An 18,938-nucleotide genomic window follows, 5' to 3' on the forward strand; every position below is an offset into this window, starting at 1 on the left:
GTTCCGTCTTAACACCTTCCCTCCCGCCTACCCAGAGGACTAGCATGGAAATTCCTTCAGCAGTTAAGGGGTTAAAATAAAGTCCAGCAGGCAGCCTGGAACGTTAGATAGGGAAAGGGCACAAGACAATCCTAAGAGTCAGGGCTGAGCATCCTGGTGCAGTGGGGAGGGGTCAGGGAACCTCTGGGAACCAGGAGGACTGTCATCAGCACGTCAGGCATCCATAGGGCCAAGGCTTTAATTCAGGTGTCCCCCTCGATGGGGAAAGGAGAGTTGGATGTGGGCAAGGCTGTGATGAGTCTGATGGACATTCTCATTTGGACTGAGGATGTAGCTCAGTGGTAGAGCATTTGCCTCACATGTGGGCTTCCATCCCCAACACCATAAAGACGAGGAAAGAGGGAGCAGCGAGCGCCACTTAGCTCATGTACCAGGTGCTGTGCAGGAAGCGCTTCTATGGTCTCCTTGCAGAGGCCCCAGCCCATCTTACAGAGGGAGACGGTCCTCAGAAAGTAAGTGATTGGCTCAGGCCCTGCAGAACCCAGCCCTACCTTCCTGGCCCCTACCAACCTTGCTCCTTGATAATGGTGATGTTCACCAGGCGGCGACCAAGGGTGGCGGTGCCCACGGGAACATCGATAGCCTCCACCAGCAGCTGCTTCTCGTCATCATCTTCGGGCCGGATGAAGAGGGGCACCCGCACATCCACCAGCTCGACACCCTCCTGGAACTCCACCATGCCCCGGGCGTCTAGGGTGCGAGTAAGATATGGGTCTCAGGGCCGCATGGGGGGGAGGGGACGTGGGGCAGGAAGAGAGTCTGTTTCCCTACCCTGCTCTGCAGTGAGCGTGTAGTATCCAGGGGCCACCTTGAGTTCATGGAAGGATCCCTGCTCCACGTGCTTCTCTGTCAGCTTCAGGAGCGTCTGCTTGGCTGAGCGGGGTGCCAATAGCACTGTGTCCACGATGGTGTGGTCTTGCCTGGGTGGGAGGGCGTCCAAGTGGCGGGGGGTAGAGGGGACGACAAAATATGAGACAGAAGAAGGTAGCGTGGTCTTTAGTGCTGGGCCTGCCAGAAGCCCGGCTGGCTCCACCTCCTCACCCACTCCACCAAGCAGGGTTGGTAAGACAAGGGTTGGGTGTGGGACAGCCAAGAGGCTCCCTCTGGCCAGGCAGCCTGGCTTCAAATTCTGCCTCTGATCCCTGACAGCTAGGTAACCTCAAGCCAGGGATGTGACCTCTGTGAGCCTCGGTTTTCTCATTCAAAAATGGGCTTAGCTAGGGTGATCTCTTGCAGGACCAAGGATTGGCTGGGATGGCCAGGCTCAAAGTGTCTACTGCGAGTCCTCAGAGGTGCTGGCCCGAGCCTGGCTACATGTGGTCCGTCCCAGTTCTGACTCGGTGTAGGACCGCTTCTCACACAGCCTCCCCAATAGGGCAGAAGCCACAGGACCTGCTAGTCTGCCTGTTCGGTAGCATGCCTGCTACTGAGGCTCAGCAAGAGGATCTCTGGCCCAGGAGAGGGGAGCAGGGCCATAGTCAGTGGGGCAGGGGCGGATCTGGGCTTTGTTTGTTCTAGTTGAGGGGCTGGTTCATGGTAAATGGGTCTCTTAAGTGTCTTAAGTAGCTGTTGGAAGAATGGTCCAGGAGAGGAAGGAATGAAGGGTCTAGTCAATGCCAAATTTAGGGCCTTCCCTTCCTATGACGTGATCAGAGGTGTGGAGCAGGAGTGGGTGGGTAAGAGGCTGGAGCTCAGGACAGAGGGGAAAGAGGTGGGGCTGTCCCACCTTGTGTATCTTCAACTCACTTTTTCCCGGCATTAGGCTGCTGTCTGTGGGGACAACAAAGGGGCCATGAGCCATATAGCTTTTGGAATGGGGCATGACCCCCTTGGGAGCTTGAATGAACAGCTCCCATCAAAACTTGGAAATCCTGGCTGCCTGAAGGTAGGGCTCAGTACAGCCAGGCATCCCCCCCCCCCCCCACACACACACCTGTCCTGGGGCTCCCTGGGACTCACCGGAACTTTGTCTGCTGGAGTTTGTGCGCACCGTTGACCTGTCTATATACCTCATTCAGCTGTCAGACAAGGGAAGACAGTTGAGAATAGTCCAGAGGCCCTCTTAAGATCAGCTGTCATATGCCTGAAGGATAAACCCTGAAACCCAGGCTCTGCTACCACCCAGAATGACCCCATGCAAGGCACATGTCCAAAGGGCCCGTCTCCCTCTTGCCTAGAAAAGTCTAGGTTCTGAACTCGCAGTCCTTGGCTCTCCCACAGGATGCCATTGCACCCACGTATGGGCCCAAGCAGCCGTTTCTGGTCCTCACATTTTCCTCCACCTCCTGGCGCAGCTGATCACATTCTCGAGTGCCGGGCTTCAAGAGGTTCTCAGTGCAGAGGCGGGCAAGGCGTAGAGACAGCCCGTAGGGTACTGAGTGGGAGGTACGAGCATCATTAGCCCCCTGTACACAAGGCGGTGCAGAGTATGACCTCCGCCAACCGAGCTAAGACTGTTTTCAGTGTGCCAGGAATGCACAGGCCTGAGATTTTTTTTGGTCCTTTCGGGATGGAACAGAAAGGGACTGAGTCCTGGACCCGCACCCAACACCCAAAGAAAACAGGAAGGGTATGATCTTGGGTCAGGGTACTGCCGAGAGGTGCTGCCCCCAGCCCTGGCCCTCACCAAACTCTGTGGTGCTGGTGCTGGCGGCATGGGTCGCAAAGCCAGGTCGCTGCACGTTATTGGTGATCTTCCAGCGGACCGTGTCTCGTCCCTTAAGGTTTCCACTGCGTAGCATGGGTGTGTCCAGGTGGTCGGAGGCCATCAGGTTCTCCCGCAGCATATAGTGATCTTCCTTGAAGCCCACCATGTGGCCTGCGGGAAAGATCCTCAGCACCAGCCTCTCCCTAGACCTCCATAGCCACGCCCATCAGGGGGGAACCCAGGGCCTCCCCTTTCTCTGGTCCTGGCTCCACCCACACTTCTCCTCCAGCCTGAAAGGGCTGTCAGATACCCACTGCTCACAGGTGTGCCTGGCCCATACCTCGGTTGCAGCAAGGGAGAAACCCCAGGCAGACCTAGGAGATAAGAGTTCGAGGTGGGGTTAGGGTTAGGATGGTTGTCCCAAGCTAGACAGGCCTCCCCCGGCACCTCTATTTCTAGCCCTTTCGCTAGAAGTACGCACTCGCGCGCGCGCAGGAGTTTGAGGATGATACCAGGTATCCTGCTCTACCGTTTTTTTCCCCCACATCATTCCTTTGACCGAGAACCCAGAGCTAGGCTTGTGACCCAGGGTCTCTCGCTGACCCCGGAGGGAGGCTTGTGACCCAGGTCTCTCGCTGACCCCGGAGAGGCTTGTGACCCAGGGTCTCTCCCTGAACCCGGAGCGAGGCTGTGACCCAGGTCTCTCGCTGACCCCGGAGGGAGGCTTACTTTGCAGCAGGCACAGTATTTCCAGCAGAGCAGCAGCAGGAGCGCCAGGAGCAGCAGGAGGAAGATGAGCAGAGGAATGAGCCACCAGAAGGAGCCGGGAGGGCAGTCTGCAGGGCGAGAGGAGAAGGGAGGCAGTGCTCATGCCTGCCCCGGCTTCCCGGTGCCACCGGTTGCGCCCACCTGCCAGCTCACCTTTCTTCCTGTGTACCAGCACGGTGCTGTTGGGCCCAGGGCTGCCGTCGCCCTCCACGGTGTAGCTGTAGGTGCAGTCGTCATCTTCATCCCGGAACGAGCAGTACTCCACCACCTCTTCCGCTGGACCCACAGATCGTTAGCAGGTCACCCTGACCCCAGCCCTCCACCCGGGCCACCCCAGGGTCCGGTGAAGCATTGCCTCCTCTGTAGCCTACCATGGGCTCTGAGGAAGAGCGAAGTCCTGGGATGAAGGGGACTGCCCTGCCCAGGGCTGGCACCAGTAACAGCCTAGCCTAAAATTCATCTCCTCCGCTTCCCTGGACTGCATGAGTGTTGTGTCCAGGCAGTAGAGCCGATTCAGGAGGCAAATAGCATCCCATAGGTCGACTGCGTGCCCACCTGGGCCCTTCTACTCCGCTGTGGGTGTGCGCAGTAACTCATCTGACACCCCATTCCGGGGTCTCCGGACTCACGCTTCCCGGCTCAGCAGTGAGCCCCCACCCCGCCCCCCACTCCCCCACGGCGGCATTCTGTGCCTCTTGCTCCAACTCTGAATCTCTGTCTAGGTCCTGGAGTATCTCACAACTCGGCTCACAACCCAGACTAGACTGCATGACCTCTGCTCAGAGCTCAAGCCTCTCCCTCAGAGAAGTAACCACTCTTTCCTGCTGGGTTCTCCCTGCCCAAACTCCCAACACTAGGTCTCTCGGACCCCTTCCCCCTCCTCCTTCCCTCTTCTCTCCCTCCCTCCCTCCTTCCCTCCCTCTTTCTTTCTTTCATTTGGAGGCAGGGTCTCACTTTGTTGTCCTGGCTGTCCTAGAAATCACATTATGAACAGAGATCTACCTGCCTCTGTCTCCAAAGTGCTGGTATTAAAGACGTATGATACCATGCTGATGCCCCCTCCTTTTCTCTTTTCTTTCTTTCTTCCTTTCTTTCTTTTTCTTTCTCTTTCTCTTCTTCTTCTTTTTTTTTTTTGTTTTGTTTTTCGAGACAGGATTTCTCTGTAGCTTTGGAGCCTGTTCTGGAACTAGCTCTTGTAGACCAGGCTGGTCTCGAACTCACAGAGATCCGCCTGCCTCTGCCTCTCGAGTGTTGGGATTAAAGGCGTGCACCACCACCGCCCAGTTTTCCGTTTTTTTTTTCCTGTGTAACCCCAGCTGTCCTAGAACCCACTCTGTAGACCAGGCTGGCCTCGAACTCACAGAGATCCACCTGCCTCTGCTGGGATAAAGGGCATGTGCGACCACCTCCCCGGCCCCCTACCTTTCTTCAGCTCATCCACCATCTTGACTTTGAAGCTGCAGTCCTCACAGGTGCGCCCTTTCTTCTCCCCAGTGCCCCAGGCCTGGCACTGCACACAAGAGCGTAGGTCCTCACAGAGGCCCAGGCGGATCTGGATGGAGAGGAGGAACAGACAGGTGCCATGCTGGGCGTGCCCGACTTCTCTTGACCAGTGTCCGCCCTCCATCAGCTTCTCCTTCCCACCCTCTGCTGTGCCTGGGGTTCCCGCGGCCTCACCGCGGAGTAGTTGATCTCACAGGTGGTGTCCGTGTAGAGCGACTGCTGGTTGCAGTGGCAGCGGCCACACTCACAGAAGCCTCGTCCGTTGCAGATGCCCTGGGGCCGGAGGGGGCAGCGGTGAGCCAGCGGAGCTCCATCCTCTGATCATCCCTCAGAGGGCCCCCTCTACTGCCCACACTACCTGCCCCACGCCCAGGCCTACCCCATTGCTATCGATGCAGGTGGCATTGCTTAGGGGACAGTCACAGCTGCGGCCTGTCCAACCAGGCTCACACACACACTGTCCCATGGAGCAGCGTCCGCGGTCTGTAAAAAGAGGTGAAGGAAGGGAGGGTAGAACCACATTCATCTATGCAAGTTAAGATGGCCACTCACTAGGGTGGGCCTCTGGGAGCCTGGAGGTTAAAGTTGCCCCTCAATTTTCTGGAATCTTTTCCCCTCTATCCTGCCTTCTAGTGAAGGCAGAGTGACCATCCCCCAAAACAAATCCATCCTTGTGATTTGCATGTTCAAGAATCTCTAACTGGACGTAGGCCAGAGAAAGGGTACAGATATGTATAAATTAGAACTCGAACTATTGGGGCCGGGGAGACGGCTCAGAGGGTAAAGGTGCTTGCTGAGCACATGTGATGGTCTGCGATCAAGCACTAGAACCCACATGGTGGGCGGAGAAAGACAACTCACACACCGGCCCTGTAGCATGCATGCTAAATAAATGTCCCACTAAAACCACAAAACCTGTTACAAGGCATCTAGGAGAATCCAGCAGCGAACAGTCCAGGTTCACAAATGAATGCAGCAAGGTAGATACACAAGCAGAAAGTGATGTGATCCCCAGTGACTCCTTGCTGCTCCCCTAACCCAAGCCCCTTACAAGCTGGCCCTGCGGCATCCCCGGAAATCATCCTCCCCTCCTCCCTCACGCTTACACCTCTACTAAATGTCTGCCCCTCTCCAGATACATCCTGCTTATGCTTTAATTTCTCCACCACAGCACTCTGGGAAGGAGAGCCGGGGAGAAGAGACGCTAGATCAAAACCAGATAGATGGAGGAAGAGCGGCGGTGAGACATCTCAGTGAGCAAGAGTGATTGCGGACAGTTAGTCTGGGCCAACATGGTGGAAGGAGAGAACTGACTAACTACCAACTGACCTCTGACCTCATCCGTATTCTGTGACACACACACACACACACACACACACATAAAGGGTAATAAAAAGATTAAAAGACAAACAAGGATAGGAGGAGATATAGAAAAACAAGAGCATAACCTCCAGTGACCAGCACACAGTGGGAGTTTAACAAATATTTAATGATTGCATTTTCTTTCTTTCTTCCTTCCTTCCTTCCTTCCTTTCTTTTCTTTTTGTTTTTTTGAGACAGGGTTTCTCTGTATAGCTTTGGAGCCTGTTCTGGAACTCACTCTGTAGACCAGGCTGGACTTGAACTCACAGAGATCCACCTGCCTCTGCCTCCCAAGTGCTGGGATTAAAGGCATGTGCCACCACCGCCTGGCTACTAGTTGGATTTTCATTTATTCTCTCTGTCTAACTACCAACTTCCACGGGCCTGCTTGCCTGAGCTGTGCCTCTTCTAGGTACAGGCCTTTACTCTCAGTGTTCACCAGACTATATAGCTATGCGCTCATGGCTTTGGCACCACACAGGGCTAGGTCCTGTGGAGATAGGGAGAAGACACAATTTTGTGGCCGCCACTAGAAGTTTTGCATCTATGGAGAGAAGTGAGACTGTTCTCCCATGTTCCTGTCAACCTTTGGGGGTTGAACCAAATGGTCTCCATCTTGAGCTGGAGTAGAGATCTGAGTACCAGAGGCAGCCTCTGAGAGTAGGAGTCTGTATGGCTGTCAGGAACCTTGGCCATGACACTTCAGACGAGGCGGGAAGGTCTAGACTATGGCTGAACCTGAACTGGGGATAGGGGTTCTACCTCTACTGAGTACCCTCCTGCCCTCAGTGCCGGTCAGGGCTGCCTGGCTCACCGTTGCACAGGAAGCCAGAGGTGCGGGGACACTGGCTCACCGTTGCACAGGAAGCCAGAGGTGCGGGGACACTGGCTCACCGTTGCACAGGAAGCCAGAGGTGCGGGGACACTGGAAGTTGTCGTACTCGCAGAAGTCACCCTCGTAGCGACCTTCGCCGTAGCACACGCAACGTCCGCACTGGCACTCGCCGCGGCCTGAGCACGGCTTGTCCTCACCCTCACGCAGGCAGGGCTGCGTGTCGCTCAGAGAGCCTGTGGAGCAGTTGCAGGCCTTGCCACTCCTGGAGGAGACACTGGTCACTTCTGCACAGCCTGGGAGAAAGCCTGGGGTTTTTATGTTTCTGTTTCGCAAACCACAAAAGTGGGGGTTCCGAAAACGTGGAGGCATGTTCAAGTCATGCCGACAGCAGTGGCTTGGCTGAAACCCGAACCCCAGGGTCCTGCTCTCTGATCACTAACTGTCCCCCTTCATGGTTCTTCTGTCTTGAGTCATGACAGACTTCCCAGGGCCTCAGGGCAGTTTTGCCTGTCTTTGCTTTTGCTGTGAGATGGGGTCTTTCCAGGAGTCCCTGGCTGGCTTGGAGCTCACAATGAAGACTAGTTTTGTTTTGTCCAGGTCCTCCCTCTGCCTCCCCAGGGCTGGGATCATAGGCAGGCACCACTGCACCTGGCAAAGGTGGATTTGCTGTTTCTTTACAGTCTCAATACATTGCCCAGGCTCCAAACTTCTGGACTTGAGGAATCCTCCTGCCTCAGCTCCCCAAGTAACGAAGTGGTCTGTGCATGGCACTACAGCCTCGCTGACACTCACCTACCCGTGGGTGGTTTCTGTTCTTTCCTTTCGGAGGCAAGGCCTGGCTACATAGGCCTGGCTGGCCTGGAACTTGCTATATAGACCAGGCTGGCCTCAAAGTCTCAGAGATCCACCCGACTCTGCCTCCCAAGTTCTGGGATAAAAGACGGGAGCCGCCATATCTGCCACTAAGTTCATTTCATTAGGTCATCCGTTTGCATGTGGTGGAAAAGATATGACCCATGAAGAGCATGTCGTACCTGCTCTCAACACCCAGCCCAGCGCCTGACAGCCACCTTGTCCCCGTCTTAGCAGAGAGACATCCAGAAATAGCCCGTATATCCATGTATGGATGTGCCTCAGTTTATGATGGGGTTATGCCTAACAAATCCATTGCAAATTGAATACAATTACAGAACCTAACCTGGTTACAGTGAAGCCTAGTCCAGTCTAATGTCAGTCACTTTTGCATCCTTGTAACTGAAGAGGAGACCAGAGACAGGCCTGGCGGCATAGACTTATAGTCTTACAATTTGGGAGTCCAAGACAGGATTGTGAGTTTGAGGCCAGTCTGCCCTGTACAGTAGGACTTTATCTCAACAATGACAATAAACTAGTTCAAAAAAAAAACCCCAACAAACAAACAAAGTAAAACAAGCCCAGAACAGGCTACATCAGACTCAGTAAGAAGGGCGCATCCCAAATAGTTTGAACTGGATCCACCCATCAGCTGAGTATACAGACAAGAACTGCCCTGGGGCTGAACATCTCAGGGCAGGCGCCCTTCCCCCACTCACCAGCCCTCGTTGCACACACAGTGTCCACACATGAAGTCTCCTCTGTAGCTGCAGCGAGATGACCGGACTTCCTTTTGCTGGAAGAAGACCATGGTGCGTGCGTATGTTGTGGATATTCCTTTAGCTGTGTAAAGGTGTGTTACGTGTGTTTATGCTGTGGAATATTCTTTTAGCTGTGTAAAGGTGTGTTACGTGTGTTTATGCTTCATTTGTTTAATTACGTAAAGACCTGTTGGTTTTGTTTCACCTTGCCTGTCTAATAAAAACGTGAACATCCAAAACTAGGCAGGAGAGGGGTAGGCGGGGCTGGCAGACAGAGAAAATAAGTAGGAGGAGAATTCTAGGCTCCAGGGAGAAGCGGGAGAGGATGAGGGAGAACGAGAGGGACATGCTCAGAACCAGCCAGGCCCCTGCCAGACAGCTAGATGGAGTAGGACGTACAGAAGGAAAAAAGTAAAAAGCCCAGAGACAAAGCGTAGATTAAGAGAAGCAGGTTAAGTAATAAGAGCTAGTGGAACAAGCATAAGATAAGACTGTGCATTGATAATGAAATGTAAGTCTCCATGTCATGATTTGAGAGTTGGTTGGTGGCCCAATAGAAAAATCTGCTACATGCATAGAGGAAAGAGACAGAACCTGGGCACATTTGGGGTGGGAGACAAGGTCTCACTATGGAGCTGAAGCTGATTTAGCACTTCTTTGTTCCTTTCTTCCTTCCTTTCTCTCTGTTTTTCTTTCCCTTTTTCCTTCCTTCCTTCCTTTCTTTCTTTCTTTCTTTTTTTTTTCTTTTGAGATAGGGTATCTTTGTATAGCCTTGGCTGTCCTGGAACTTGTTCTGTAGATCAGGCTGGCAACTCAGAGATCTGCCTGCCTCTACCTCCCCAGTGCTGGGATTAAAGGTGTGCACCACCAGTGCCCAGCTGGAACTTTCTATGTAGCCCAAACTGGTGTCAAACTTATGGTTCTTTTCCCAGCTTCCTAAATGCTTGGGTTCCAGGTGTCTCTGTTACGCCTGGCTTTGCCACTGGGTGTTTCTGCTGTTTTCTGTGACTTGGGACAGCTCTCCAGGGATGTGTGCCCACAGAAGATTCCACCTCACTGGTGCTCCGCTCAGCCCCTCCCTCACAGTAGGACCCAATCTTACCAACTCACAGGCGCACACATCACAGATGACGCTCACATCCATCCGGAGGCCATCGGAGAAGGAAGGTTTGAGGTGGATGTTGCCTTTTCGGTCTTCTTCTGCCAGCTGGCACACATGGGTCCCATCTATGTCCTCTACTGCCCGAAGCTGTACATTGTATGTGCCCTGCAGGGATCCTGCTGTTAGCCAAGGCAGGCCTTGCCCTGATGATCAGGGGTGGCGGTGCCTGAAGCCCTTGGCCCTTGGGATGGACCTGTGTTCTGATCCCCAGCTCCCCAGTTGCCCTAGTTAGGGCTGTATATTCCTTCTTTATAGTGGTGTTAGTGTCGGAACAAGAGCCTCTCTGGCTCTGGGGCATTGGCCCGCTCGCTTGTCTTAGCAACCTTGAGGGCTGTGCATTCTTTTCACCCCCGCCACAGGGACAGGGAAAGGGGCAAAGCAGAGGATGGTGCCAAGCTCCTCCAAGAGGTCGATGCCCGAAAGGTGGAACCCCAGAGGCCATGTGTCCCTTGTTAGAAGATTCACTTCCGAATGCTCTGCCTCAGCCTCACTGCCCATTCCACGGTCCCCACAGGAGCGTACCACTTCCCCTCGCTTGATGTGAAAGGACCCAGTCTCTGTCTTCTGGAGTGTGTCAGAGGTGACCTCTGTCCTCAGGCCTCGTGGGCTATCCAGAGCCCTGATATCCAGGTTGGAGCGAATTCGCTGAAGGAGAAGAAGCGATCAGTAATCTGTGTGGCGCCTGGGCTCACCCACCGTGGCTTCACCCCGACTCACATGGAAGAGAGACGTGAGCATGCAGGGGACCCCAAAGGCAGACCCCCAAAGGATGGTCAGAGACCCCGCCTCACTAGACTGTCCCAGACTCATGTTTCAACCTTCTCGCCCACTCTCCTTCTCCCTTCCCTGTCCCAGAAGGGCCCAATCTCTGCACCCCATACAGCTTCTCACATAGAAGGCCTCCTCCAGCAGCTCCACGATGTTGGACGAGTCCTCCTGCAGCACTCCCAGTGAGGAGACAGGGAAATACTTGTGAAGTTTCTGCAGGAGACAATGCAGGCCTTGGGTTGAGTTCTTTCTCTTTGTATCTTTGGGGGGCTGGAGAGATGGCTCAGAGGTTAAGAGCATTTCCTGCTCTTCCAAAGGTCCTGAGTTCAATTCCCAGCAACCACATGGTGGCTCACAACCATCTGTAGTGAGGTCTGGTGCCCTCTTTCTGGCCAGCAGGCATACACACAGACAGAATATTGTATACATAATAAATAAATAAATAAAGTGCTACCTCTCTTTGTATCTTCGTTAGTCCTTTTATGCACACAGTAAAACTACGCACTGAGCCCGCTAGTGTACTGGGAACTACCCACTCAGCTGCTCGGGAGTTCAGTTAGGGGGGTGGTCAAGAGACCTCCCCACCGGAGCCCATTCCTAGGGTCCAGGAAACTTTGGGAAGGGAAGGAGGTCCGAGAAGTTCCATCTACGCCCGGGGCCCAGGCCTCACACCTCGTAGTAGCTGTAGGAGTAGTTGGTGACAGCAAAGATGGGTATGATGTTGTGTTTGGCCAGCAGGCGCACCAGTGTGGGCACAGACGGGTAGTCCTGCGTCTTGTATTGCGTGTAGGTGCCCGTGGCATCCAGGTGGCACTTCTCATCATTGCGGTTCATGATGCCAGCCAGCACGTTGGCGCCATCAGCCTCATAGTGGAAGGCAGACTCGGTGGAGAACACCAGCAGGTGGGTGCTGTCGGCTCGCCAGCCGATGTCCCTCTGGAAGGCAAGGAGGGCCATGCTCACTAAACCGGCTGCTTGCTGAAGACTTCCATTCCTTCATCATATAGTAAAAGAGGAGCGGTTCCCAACAGGGGCCCGGACGGGAGTCGTCATGGCAGCAGGTGAATGACAGTGAGAACCAGAATACAACGATGAGGGACGGGAAAACAAGTGCCGAGTGCATGCACGCCACGGGTGCCATTGAAAGTCAAATCTCATACACTGCGACAGCTCCTTACCCCAGCCCTCAGTCACACTGCAAAAATAGTGCAGATGCATGGGGGAAATGCTCACAGCACCATGCCAAATGAAACGGGCAGGCTGAAAGACAGAGCAGCTGTGGTGCCTTGAATAGGAATGGCTGGGGCTGGAGAGATGGCTCAGTGGCTAAGAGCACTGCTCTTCCAAAGGTCCTGAGTTCAATTCCCAGCAACCACATGGTGGCTCACAACCATCTGTAATGACATCCGGTGCCCTCTTATGGCCTGCAAGCATATATGCAGGCAGAATACTGTATAAATAAATAAATCTAAAAAAAAAAAAAGAATAGGAATGGCCTCCGTAGGCTCGTGGAGTGGATGCCTGGCCATCAGGGAGTGGCACTACTCGGGAGGGATGAGGAGGTGTGGCCACGCTGGCCAGGCCCAGAGTCTCTCTTTTCCTGTTGCCTGTGGGTGGGAATGTAGAACTCTCAGCTCCTTCTCCATAACTGTAGAACCAGCACCATGTCTGCCTGTGGGCCGCCATGCTTCCCGCCTTGATGATAATGGACTAAACCTCTGAACTGTAAGAAGCCCCAATTAAATGCTCTCTTTTCTAAGAGTTGCTGTGGTCATGGTTTCTCTTCACAGCAATAGAACAGCAGTGCATGACAAGTGATTTGAAAAGAACATAGGGTGATGTCTCTGTATGGCCTCAGCTGTCCTGATGTTCTGGAAGTCAACAGTAGATCAGGCTGGCCTTGAACTCCCATGTCTGGCTTGGAGTGATCTATCTATCTGTCTGTCTGTCTGTGTATATATGGTTTTTCAATAGAGGGTTTCTCTGTGTAGCCCTGGCTGTCCTGAACTCACTCTGTAGACCAGGCTGGCCTTGAACTTAGAGATCTTCTTGCCTCTGCCTCCAAAGTTGCTGGTTTTGAACTCAGAGGCAGCTAAGGGTGATTTTGGATCCCTGATGGTCCTGCCTCCATCCACTTCCTCAATTCTGGGGTTGCAGATGTGTATCACCCTGCTGGGCTTATATAGCGTGGTTTCAAAACCCACGTTACAAGAGCAAGTACTTACAATACTATTACGTGAAGAAAAAAAGGCCAAGTTTCAGAGTTATAGGTAAAACAATCCCACTGTATAATATGTGGATGACAGGCTATAGGGGGTGGCTATTTGTTGGTGGTGGAATTACAGGCAAGTTTTGTTTTCTGATTTATCTGTCATATGAATGGGTTGTTTTCAAAATGAAAAAGAATGACCAGGGGGCTGGAGAGATGGCTCAGTGGTTAAAAGCACTGGCTGCTCTTCCAGAGGTCCTGAGTTCAATTCCCAGCAACCACATGGTGGCTCACAATCATCTGTACTGAGATCTGGCGCCCTCCTCTGGCATACGAGCATACATGGAGGCAGAATGTTGTATACATAGTAAATAAATAAATAAATCTTTAGGGCTGGAGAGATGGCTCAGTGGTTAAAAGCACTGGCTGCTCTTCCAGAGGTCCTAAGTTCAATTCCCAGCAACCACATGGTGGCTCACAACCATCTGTAATGGGGTCTGATGCCCTCTTCTGGCCTGCAGGCATATACACAAAACAGAATATTGTATACATAATAAATAAATAAATATTTTAAAAATATTAAAAAAAGAAAAAATAAATCTTTAAAAAAAAAAAGAAAAAGAAAAGGAATGACCATTTTATTCTGCTAGCGCTGGGCCGGAGAGATGGCTCCTCAGGTGATGGTGCCTTCTTCAAGCTTGATAACCTGAGTTCTGTCCCTCAGGCAGGGGAAGGTAGAGAACTGACTCCCGGAAGCTGTGCTCCGACTTCCACAAGCACACCTCTACACTGTGGCGTGCATGCACACAAGTAAATAGTTAATAGCCCGCACAGCTAGAGACTGGGCAGCTTGTAGCTATGGGAGATGGGCTGGTAGTGTCAGGGCCCTGGATATTCCAGAACTACCAGACCCATGACGGCCTCACTGACCAATACAAAAGCGAGTTGGGACTACTCATGTGGGTACAGAGCCTGAATCCCAGCATGTCAAAACTAGGATTAGAATTAAGGGCCTCTGGAATGTCTGGTGATCTGAAGGAATGGGGTCCAGGCCTCTGAGGACCCTCTTAGGGGTTTCCAAGTCTAATGGTGGCGGAACAGGCCAGCAGCAGTTTATAACCTTCCAAGAAAGGTACGACCCTGACCTAAGCTGGCAGGGTCCCTCCGGACACTCACTGTGCACACAGCTGTCTGCAGGATGGCATCAAAGCCCCCTTCAGGAGCGTCCAGGTTGCCTGAGATTCGCTCTCCTTGCAGTTTGTCCAAAAATTCGTCCACACTCTCTGTCAAGCTGATGACATTCTTGAAGGAGAATGGAGGGTCGCTGTTGGGCCAGGGCTCCTTCAGCCTAGACAGAGGTGCAGACAGAGCCAGCGCCAGGGAAGGGTCAGGACCCTCATGCTCCAGTGCCCATGGCCGGGACCCCAGCCCACCCAGACCTGCCCACTCACTTCTCAGGCCGCATGTCTGTCTGAGGGACACTGACTTTGTCCACAAACTTTCCAAATCCAATCGTGTAGTCACTGGTGAGCTGGCGCAAGATCTTGGCTGGGCATCAGGAAAAAAGGAAGACAGCTGAGTTCGGCAGCCCCACAGGGGACCCGGGGCCGGCTCAGGGGACAGGAAGTCAGCTCACAAAACCAGACCTCTTATAAACGCTGTGTGTTGAACATCAGTTCACAGGCTCATAGCTTTTGCTCCATTTTTTAAAAAAATTATTTTAGGCCGGGCGGTGGTGGCGCACGCCTTTAATCCCAGCACTCGGGAGGCAGAGGCAGGTGGATCTCTGTGAGTTCGAGACCAGCCTGGTCTACAAGAACTAGTTCCAGGACAGGCTCCCAAACCATAGAGAAACCCTATCTCGAAAAACCAAAAAAAAAAAAAAAATATTTTATAGGCACGGTGTTTTGCTTGCCTATATGTCTGTGCACCATGAGGGTGCCTGGTACCCATGAGGGTCTGACGAGGGACCAGGTCCCCTGGAGCTGGAGTTACAGACAGTTGTAAGCTGCCATGTGGGTGCTGGGAATTGAAGCCATGTCTTCTGGAAGAACAGCCAGCGCTCTTAACTGGAGAACCATCTCTACAGCCCCTTTTGTTCGGATTTACAGTTGGGGGAATGAGACTTGAGGGGACCTAGAATTGTGCATGTAGAAATAGTGGGGTAGCCGGGTGGTGGTGGCACTGCTTTTAATCCCAGTACTCATGAGGCAGAGGCAGGAAGATCTCTGAGCTTGAGGTCAACCTAGTCTATAGAGTGAGTTCCAGGACAGCCAGGGCTACACAGAGAAACACTGTCTGGAAAAACAAACAAGCAAACAGTGGGGCAGCTGGGCACTGGGCTCAGTTTATTCTGCAGAACTGACATACCCATGGCCTTGTGGCATGGGGTTCCCTCTTTGTCAGGGCCGGATAGCTTGGCTCCTTGCCATTCTTGGGGCTCCTGTGAAACCTCAAATAATAGGCAGAGTCTGGCTAGAATGTCCCTCTGCAAATGGGGACTCTTTGAGGTGCGTGTGGGTGAGCGGGTTGGTTGTCTTTCCCCAGGGGTATAGGCAGCTGTCCTTGTCTTGGCCTCCTGAGCCAGCTGGGCGAGCCCCATCCCCACCCTCTCCACTCCACACTATAGCCCTTACCCAGGTTCTGCCCCATCTGCTTGAGGTTGTCCAGATCATCAGACATGGAGTTGGAGAAGTCCATGAGGATATATAGATCCATGGGGCTCTCCAAGGGCTCAAACACCTTGAACAAAAAGCTGCGCTCCTCGCCTGGACGCAGCCGGACCTGCAGGCCTTGGGGAGACACCTGGCTGCGGTGCAGGGTGGTGTCAATCTGGGTGTTCTGTGTCCAAGGGAGTGGAGCAGTTTATTAGAAGGTCCCTCTGGAGACCTGAGAGGGGCATCTCAGGCCTGCCACGGGGCACCATGGTCCTCAGAACCAGCCAGTCTTAGGCATGGAGAGCCCAGCCTGCCACCCCGCTCCAGGCACCTCGGTGATGTCAAGGCTGCTCTCCATGACCAGTATGCTCTCTCCCCGGCAGCCTGCGGCCAGAAGCTCCGCCTGGGTGTTGCAACGCCGCTCCTTGAACAGCTGGCCAGAAGCAGATGGACTCAGTGCAGGTGATGGCCAACCCCTGGCCAGCCCAATCCCGGGTGATTTCCTGCTGACACTTCTGACCCTGACCTCTTTCCCACACCCATCTGGTCTGGGGCTTGGCCGAGCGGGTGGAAAGAATGAAGCTGGTCAGAGCTGGTGCTGGGGTGTGGGGTAGCTCAGGCTGGCCCGGCAAGCCTAGCTGTAGTGGCTCACCTCATCTGTGCAGTAGGCACAGCTCTTGTCCACACGGATGCACTCGGTGCAGCTCTTCACCTGCGCCTTCTTGCAGCGGTTGGCTGGGGAGCAGAGGCACATGAAGGAGGGTCTCACTAGTGACCATCCTTCCCCAACTGTGCCTTCACCAGAGAGAAGTGTGGATTTTCTCTCCCAAACTTAGAGAGGACAAAATGGTTTATTCCACATAGCACAGTTAGGAATAACCAGAGCAGGGCCTGTAACCTGGAACTTTCTTCTCGAGTTGGGAGGATGGAGAGACAAAATGGAAGCGCAGGCTTTGCTGGGTGGCCCACCATGCCATTTAATCTTTCCTAGGTATGGCTAGCCTGCAGCCCTCGGGCTTGTACAGCTAGAGCTAACTATCAATGCAGACCAATACACAATAGTAGACTTGAGATTTTTTTTTCTGTTTTGGTAGCTTGATTGCCTAGTTCTCAAGCACAAACTTTGTAAATGATATCATGTCTCAACATCAAAAGGTTGGCTGTAATTGTTAGGCCCTACGAAAGCCCCCATCTGCCCTGTGACAAGCCATGTCCACCATTCCCTGCCCTTTGTCAGTCCCTCTTCATTATGGCTTGTTTTTCCTAGATTGTTGCCAGGGGACTGTTCTGTCCCCTGAACCTCCTCTAGGGAAGAGACTATCTGCTTTGGTCATCACAGGACCCTTGTGCCTAGCACAAGGCTGGGCACACAGCAGGTTCTCAGTAAGTGGATGGAAGCCCTCAGTCTACACAAAAGTTATTAGGTTTTTCCTTGGTTCTTCTTAGTTAGAATCACAATAAGGTTCAACTAGCTGCACCAGGGCACACAGTAGGGGCTCCCTTGGGCTCTAGGCCATGGCACTCTGGTCAGTGTTTAGCAATGGTTCTGATGAGGGAAGGGAAGCCCCAACTCTCTGTGGTTGTCAATTTATATGGTGTAAATATTCCCACCATATGAACATGACCTCAGTTGGCAGAAAAAAAACTTGGTGGGAGTCATTTTTCAACTGGGGACACTCAAGAGTAGTTGGTATGTTAAGAGTCTCCTTCCAGGATCCCCTAAAACTCATAGCTCTGCTACTTGAGGCCTCAGCTCTGACTCTCGGTGGGCAGCTTACCTCCCTTTCTAGCCCAGACACTATGCAGGGTCTACAGCTATCAGAGGGGAAGGGTGTGGACCCTCAGGTTCTCCAGCCTGAGTGAGGCACAGATGTCAGAGCTGAGTAGCTGACTTCTGCAGGGTTATGTCTCAAGAGCTGCCTAGAGGGGTGTCTGCGGGGATGTTTAGACTCACCCATGTTTCCAGGAAGACTGACACTCAACACGGCTGCCAGCAGTAGCTTCACCCATGGGCTGGAACATGGCCCTGCCATCCTCCTCTTCCTGCAAAACCACAACAATGGACACACGATGCCTCTAGAGCCGTGGTCCGCAGCATCGGCTCCCTGGATCCCCACCAGAGCTCCACAGGTCAATCTTGTTGTGTAAGTGTGGAAATGGAGGCTCAACCCCAGGCGTGGGGGATCATGTCTAGAATCTCAGCACATGGGAGATAGAAGAGATAGATAGATGGAGGCTGTCATGGGTTAAGTGGCCACAGGGGGCGCTCTGCTTGTGAATGACAGAGACAAGTAGTTTTATACCTGTCTTCTCTACTATCCCTTTTAAAAAAAAAAGATTTATTTATTTATTTTATGTATGAGTGCTCTATCTGCATGTACACCTTTATGTCAGAAGAGGGCATCAGATCCCAAATAGATGGTTGTGAGCCACCATGTGGTTGCTGGGAACTGAACTCAGGACCTGTGGAAGAGCAGCCAGTGCTCTTAACCACTGAGCCATCTCTCCAGCACCCACGACCCCTTTCTTGCCATGCCTGCAGTGACCACATATCCTGATTCGGCTGCCTTGCCTGAGGAAGACCTCTCCTGCCTTTGTGGACTCTGTGGGCTCTGAGACCCAGCCAGTACCAGGTATCTTGGAGCTGCTCTCAGGATGGTAGTGTGGGCTTTTATTCTGTCCTTGCCTGTCACTTCCCAGTGGGCAAAGATACAGTCTCTCAGTAAGTAGGCTTCCTTCCCAGGGGCACTGGATGTACCAGCTGCCCGACTCTGCACCAGCTGTCTTGCTCTTTGTGAGGGTGGTAGGACCAAGAGGAGAGGTCCTGGCGTGGCAGTGGTGCCGCCTGGTTCGACACTGCCTGCTGGTTCATCAGCGTGGCCTCTAAATGCCCTGCGTTTCCCCCAACTTCTGCCTATCTCAGAGTTGAGTTTTCAGGGCCCAGGGAAAGTTTAGAAGCCCCCGCTGTCCACTCTTTCATACACAGTAGCCTTTGGCTCACCATTAAACCACCTCGGTACATCAGCAGTGTTCAGTGTCAGGCCTTTGGGCCGCCCAAAGAGTATAAGGAAAGAGGCCGACCCCAGAGCCACCAGGGCCTGCATAGAGGAGGGTAAAGGCCAGGGTCACACCTCTTTTTCTGGGGCCAAAACTCCTAGGGGCCCAGACAAGGCCACATCCACTGACCCTCCTCCTTGGAACCTTTCTTAGCAACCTCAGTTTGTTAGAGCAGGGTGAGCCCCAGGGTCTGGGAGGCTGAGGCCTTCCATTTAGAAAAGAAAGCAGGATGCCCTGTCCCGTGAACCCAGTGTGTGGTCTCCGGGGAGGCAGACAGCAGCCCCAGCATATCCACAG

General features: G+C 53.2%; 1 protein-coding gene across 1 annotated transcript in view; it reads right to left on the reverse strand.

The window, feature by feature from the left end:
- Nucleotides 1-18,938, reverse strand: part of Itgb4 (integrin subunit beta 4) — a 34,463-nt gene that overhangs the window by 13,928 nt on the left and 1,597 nt on the right. Inside the window, exons 2-25 of the mRNA XM_041635697.1 lie at nucleotides 17,539-17,627; nucleotides 16,237-16,319; nucleotides 15,916-16,017; nucleotides 15,564-15,768; nucleotides 14,379-14,475; nucleotides 14,104-14,275; nucleotides 11,391-11,654; nucleotides 10,842-10,931; nucleotides 10,473-10,595; nucleotides 9,891-10,055; nucleotides 8,747-8,823; nucleotides 7,235-7,437; nucleotides 5,358-5,461; nucleotides 5,153-5,251; nucleotides 4,898-5,027; nucleotides 3,629-3,751; nucleotides 3,437-3,543; nucleotides 3,048-3,081; nucleotides 2,687-2,878; nucleotides 2,331-2,434; nucleotides 2,020-2,078; nucleotides 1,807-1,830; nucleotides 832-980; nucleotides 571-750 (exon numbers count right to left, since the gene is read on the reverse strand). Of these exons, the coding sequence (XP_041491631.1) occupies nucleotides 571-750; nucleotides 832-980; nucleotides 1,807-1,830; nucleotides 2,020-2,078; nucleotides 2,331-2,434; nucleotides 2,687-2,878; nucleotides 3,048-3,081; nucleotides 3,437-3,543; nucleotides 3,629-3,751; nucleotides 4,898-5,027; nucleotides 5,153-5,251; nucleotides 5,358-5,461; nucleotides 7,235-7,437; nucleotides 8,747-8,823; nucleotides 9,891-10,055; nucleotides 10,473-10,595; nucleotides 10,842-10,931; nucleotides 11,391-11,654; nucleotides 14,104-14,275; nucleotides 14,379-14,475; nucleotides 15,564-15,768; nucleotides 15,916-16,017; nucleotides 16,237-16,319; nucleotides 17,539-17,617 (2,965 nt within the window). The 5' untranslated portion in view covers nucleotides 17,618-17,627. The remainder of the gene's footprint in view (nucleotides 1-570; nucleotides 751-831; nucleotides 981-1,806; nucleotides 1,831-2,019; nucleotides 2,079-2,330; nucleotides 2,435-2,686; nucleotides 2,879-3,047; nucleotides 3,082-3,436; nucleotides 3,544-3,628; nucleotides 3,752-4,897; nucleotides 5,028-5,152; nucleotides 5,252-5,357; nucleotides 5,462-7,234; nucleotides 7,438-8,746; nucleotides 8,824-9,890; nucleotides 10,056-10,472; nucleotides 10,596-10,841; nucleotides 10,932-11,390; nucleotides 11,655-14,103; nucleotides 14,276-14,378; nucleotides 14,476-15,563; nucleotides 15,769-15,915; nucleotides 16,018-16,236; nucleotides 16,320-17,538; nucleotides 17,628-18,938) is intronic.

The sequence above is a fragment of the Microtus oregoni genome, unplaced genomic scaffold (genome assembly GCF_018167655.1).
Source record: "Microtus oregoni isolate MIOR12 unplaced genomic scaffold, Mior012 000048F_ref0000485, whole genome shotgun sequence".
Classification (NCBI taxonomy): domain Eukaryota; kingdom Metazoa; phylum Chordata; class Mammalia; order Rodentia; family Cricetidae; genus Microtus; species Microtus oregoni.